The sequence below is a fragment of the Acanthisitta chloris genome, unplaced genomic scaffold (assembly GCF_000695815.1).
Source record: "Acanthisitta chloris isolate BGI_N310 unplaced genomic scaffold, ASM69581v1 scaffold13313, whole genome shotgun sequence".
Lineage (NCBI taxonomy): Eukaryota > Metazoa > Chordata > Aves > Passeriformes > Acanthisittidae > Acanthisitta > Acanthisitta chloris.
Window position 1 is genome coordinate 46,585 of NW_008663350.1, and position 5,203 is coordinate 51,787.

Sequence of the window (5,203 nt, forward strand, 5' to 3'; positions counted from 1 at the left end):
AAATTTGCTTTATAAGCGAAGCTGACAAGTGGCACAGAAACAGAGCCGTCTGTGGGCAGGCCTCTCAGGTACTGTGGTTCCAAAAGAGGCTTGAGTGTTCAGCTGTAGAAAGGGACTTTTCTTTTAGAAACTGAGGCTTCAGGCTACCTTGGATATGTGGGTTGTGATGTGTGGGTTTTGTCAAGATGGTAATTTAGCGTGAAGTGAAATGGATACTTATGTGTTCCAGTGGATTACAGATACCATCTAACTTAATTATGACAAAACTGTATTACGATTCCTCCCCCTACCTGCATCCTCCACATAGGGATAAACATGCATATGCAATTATTTTTGCATAGCTTTCTGGCAAGGCTTAAAGAGCCAACATTGTGCTTGCATGTCATGCTCAAGCAGTAGGTGTGGAGGAAATCTGCATGGATGAGGATGAAGGTTACAGATACTGATTGTAGTAATTTTGTATGTTTAGATTTGGGATTGTAAAATCAGTTTTATGGAAGAAATTTTTCTTTCTGCTCCTGAGATTCTTTGCATGTGCTAATGATGGTAATGCATCTTGTCCATGGTTAGTTTGGAAGAGGAAGAGGGAGGGAAGAGGCTGACTGGTAAGACAGAAGTGACCAAAGGGAACGCAGGGACCTACAGACAGAGGCTATATGTGGTGGATGTTATTTTACTGTACAGTACATACTCCCGTGCTCAGATTTTCCTTACTGCCACTTTACTTTTTGTTCTTCTCAGCTGTGGCTGTGAGTAGGAGGCTGTGTTGTACTATGCCTTGCTAATGATCAATGCCTATTCCCCATGATCTCTCTCTAAGTCCCTTCTCCCAGATCTGTTGCCTGAAGTGTTTGGGATTTAACACTTTTCATACCCAATCTCGTCTGACCATGTTACAGCTGGTTTTTCCTTTGTGTAGACTGTGGGCACTGTTGTGTGTACACTGTGTGTACTGTTCTTGGTTTTGCTGGCTCTCACGGAATTGAACAAATATTTTCCCAGGCCTACGTAGGCTATGAAAATGTGTAATTAAAAGTTTCTAAGGGTTTGAAGAGATCTGTAATGATTCGTAAATTGCATATAGAAGGTTCCAATTACTGCTTATATTAAAATATTAAATTGATGTTCACTGCTTAAAATACTTCAGCATGACATTAAGTAGGTCCTGCATGTGCTTAACCTGGCTCTTGCAAAAAGTCTTGCAGAAGTGCATATGGTGTTGTGCACATGTGTGGCTCCTTTGGAGACCAGTTAGATTAGACAGTGCTGTTGTACACACTGTAAGGTGTCACACATCTGTAGTTTGTGAAGCTGTAAAGGAACAAGAAGTTGTACTTCCAGTTTTATTCATGTTATATAACTTTGCAGGCAAAATGAGAAATGTTCGTTGAGACAGGACAGATCGTGCAGGTCTATGATACAATTTAGTTTGTGCTTTAAGCAGGCTTTACATATATCTTCATTTACATTATTTTTGTGTCCTTCACTGTGCTTAATGTTAAAGTTTGTGTGGTATTTTTTGGCATATCTGTTATTTGGAAGGCCCCACATTGTGGCTGAAAAAATGGATGGTGTGAATATGTGCTACAGTTGAATGTACTTAATGTATATAAATCTGACCAGGTAGCAAAACCACCAACAAAAAAAAAAAAAGAGGAAAGGAAATTGGATGTGAGGAATTTTCAGAAGTGGTTTTGGTGGGCTCTTAGATATGCTCCTGGTTTAGCTCAAATCCAGATAGTTATGAGTGATTCAGAAGGAAATGTGGAAGCTTTGTCAGAAATCACTGCAGATGTGCAAAAATGCGTAGAATAAAATAGATTTGCACAGATAGCATAGCTTCAGCTACTTGTTAAGTTTGAGCTCATTTGGAACATTTGCATTTTAATGTTGTTTGGTGCAAATTTACTAATTCACAGCTGTGCATTGATAAGCAGAGTTTGAAATTCTGCTCTTGGTACTAACTGCATTCAGTTGCTTTTGGGAGAAGTGCACAGTACCTCTTGGGGGTTTTAAATTCCCTCTATGGCAGTGCATGTCCTGTCAAAATTTCACGTGATAGGAGAATTATTTTGGAGGAAGGTAATAAAAGACACTTTGCTCCTTTGGGGTTGGAGGTGTTGCTGGTAAACATGTATGAAGCTCACGGGGAGGAAGTGCCAGAGAACCATCTTTCTTGTCTTGCTGTTGAGAAGTGATTTTGTTTGTTTGTTTTTAATAATAGAGTTTTTTTAAAATGCCCAAACTGTGAAGTTGCTATTAGTTAAGAGAAAAGTAATTCAAAAGATGCATTTAATTTCACTGCATAGTGGTGAAACAGTGTTTTAGTAGCATATACCTATTCCTTTTTCCATTTACTGAAACTTGCTGGTGGGTATGTGAATACATGCAAGTCTTTTTGTTTGTGCCTTTATGGTTTTATTTGGTTTATGCAGTGATACCTGACTGTGGTAAACATCATCCACACTGATACTCAGAGATGGCAAAGAAGGCTCTTAATTGTATCTCAGTATTTTGGTGGTGATAGAATCAGGTAAGAATAGATTGAAAAGAGAACTTGTCTTAATAACTTAAAATATCTTTTTTGATAGGCCTTAATATGAAAAAAAGCAGAGCAGTTTAGATTTTGAAAATCTACAAAATCTCAAAAGGAGATTAGGGTTAGAGGAAAACAAATGATCCACCTAATCTTCCACATTTGAGCTGCAAGTGCTCCTCCTGATTTCTGCTAGCTTATCTTTCATAATTTGGAAGAGGGAAATCATGTGCAGTGTTCGTCCACATCTTCATGTTGCATCTCCTGCACTGTAACATGTTCATCACGGTCTGTGCTGGGCTGCTCATCGTCAGCCTCTTGTTTATTTGTGAAAAATGTCGCTGCCAGGCTTTCATAGAGACCAGTCCTGTTTATCCATGGAGCAGGCACAGGCTGGTAGCAGGATCTTCATCACCACCCTGAGTGTTTCTCACATGAAGTGGCTCCTTATGGATATGAGGAGCTGAGTGAGGTAAATGATCTTTGTTAATAAGGTAATTAATCACCAGAAGGAGCTGTGATGTAGGGCTTATTAATCTCTCCTGGAGACCTGCTGCAATCACGGGGCGATAAGACTTCAGGTGAAGTAGACATGCTTACTTTGAAAACCCTCCAAGAATGCCTTGTTTTCACCAAGAAGGGTACTTTTGTTTCAAGAAGGCTGAATGATCATTACATAGTACTGTTAGTAGGTTTTCAGAAGTGTGGGATTTCAAGTATGCATTTTAAGCCCAAAGTATTTAAACTATTGAGATAATTGAGAACTTCTAAAAATCATCTTAGAGTCAAGTGCAAAGGAAGAATGTTGGGACTTAATCTTCACTTTAAACTACTGTCCATATATTTGTATTAGCTGTAAATGTTTTGAATTGAGGGAGAGCACTCTTTTATCCTAAAGGTCTTTTCTTTTCCTTTTTTTTCTCATTAATACTGGTACCTCTAGTCAGGGAACTGAAACACTAAATTAAATGCTCTGTTGACTTCCCTGTGGAGATAATATGCCAGAAAAACAGATGGCTTATTTTTTCCATAGTAAAAGAATGTTATCATTTGCTTCAGTGAGTATCATCTCTGTAGTTCACTATTGTACAGCAGATCCGATGCAAATGATACTTATCCATTAAAACACTAACAGTATTTGAATGAGGAAGGATGCCTACCAACATAGATAGGTACATGCAACAAATAAAGTGAGATTAAAAATATGGGAAAAGGTAACGGAAGACTGTCTGGACTCACGTAACATGTAGAACTTCATGGAGCTCCATGTCCCTGGAGTTGTCCTTCACTCTGCAAATAACAAAACTTACAGCTGCATGCAGTAGTTACATGTGGCTTTGAGAGGGGAAATAAAAGGCTGAAAACAGTCCTAAAAGGAGAAGGTACCTTAATACATTACAAGTGTGTTTAAAATATGTATTTTAAATAATTAGTAAGGGATTTCCTTTTTGCTGTGTATGCATTCACAAACCTGACTGCGTACTTGTTTCTTTACAGCAAATGTTTTGAAAATATATTCTGTTTTCATCTCTATGATTTTAATAGCATTTGATATTTCGATAGTAGACTAGATCTTTACTATTTATCCCTGAGCAGTCAAATAATCCAGAGCCAAGTACAAGCCAAGTACTTTGCTACTGAGCAATAGTTGCAGCCCCAAAAAGCCAGGAGTGTTATCATTGAACAAGAGGAAAATAAATCTAGTGTATAAATGTGAATCAGTTGTGTCCTGCAGATGTAAAACAGGGATTATTTCAATACAATAGGGGTTTTTATCTGCTTTATCTGGTGCTTCTTTATTTAGACTCTGGCAATTGGCTGAAGAGGCTGGAATGCAGAATACACAAACATTATGCTGCTTATTGCTAAATCGTATTCAGCTGACTGTCATCTTCATGTTACTTTGCTGTTTAACTGTGCTGTGCTGTCTCGATGTGGCATTATGAGATTTTTTTTTTCTTAGTCATCTAACCATTTTGAGTGAATTTTGGTCAGTGTTGTCTGGAGGAGATACTCTAAGATATGCTGTTCACATCAGGCTCAAGAAGTTTGGATTTGCAAATAAGATGTGTGAGAATGTGTCATGTTGGGCTGGAGGGCATAGAGCTCAGTCCCTCTGACTCTAGGCAGTCAGTGTTATGTTCAGGAAGGTATGTAAGCCATCATCTACATGTTACTGTACAACATGGCTGTAGGAAACTTCCTAATGCCATCTGATAAAGGTACATCCTGTAGTACAGGTCTTGGGCCTGTATCTTCCAACAAGCTATGGAAGAAGGGCTAGAAGAATTCGTTGAACGTTTGAATAAGGATTTTTTCTGAACTATATTGTATAACCCCCTGAGGTATCATTGGAGAATGTTTCAGAATCATCAATTCTGTTTGAAATACAGGCTTGCCAGAATCTGTACTCCTGTGCATAGCTGATTCATGAATGACACATACTTTGATCAGACAGGTCGCAGAGGCAATGGTGCAATGATATTTTCATGTTGTAAAATACTGGCTCTGATATGCTTTATTCTTAGATGCAAAAGGAAAAGAAACTGCAGCAATGAAAGCCGACCTACTGAGGGCTCGCAATGTGAAGAGGTATATTAACCAGCTGACAGTGGCAAAGAAGCAGTGTGAGAAGAGAATAAGGCTTCTGGGAGGTCCTGCTTATGA

The 5,203-nt window shown here is 38.6% G+C and overlaps 1 protein-coding gene across 1 annotated transcript in view; it reads left to right on the forward strand.

Annotated features, from left to right (window-relative positions):
* Positions 1–5,203, forward strand: part of SNX25 (sorting nexin 25) — a 68,595-nt gene that overhangs the window by 34,621 nt on the left and 28,771 nt on the right. The window contains exon 6 of the mRNA XM_009070959.1: positions 5,074–5,203. This exon is cut by the window's right edge and continues 34 nt beyond it. Within this exon, the coding sequence (XP_009069207.1) occupies positions 5,074–5,203 (130 nt within the window). The remainder of the gene's footprint in view (positions 1–5,073) is intronic.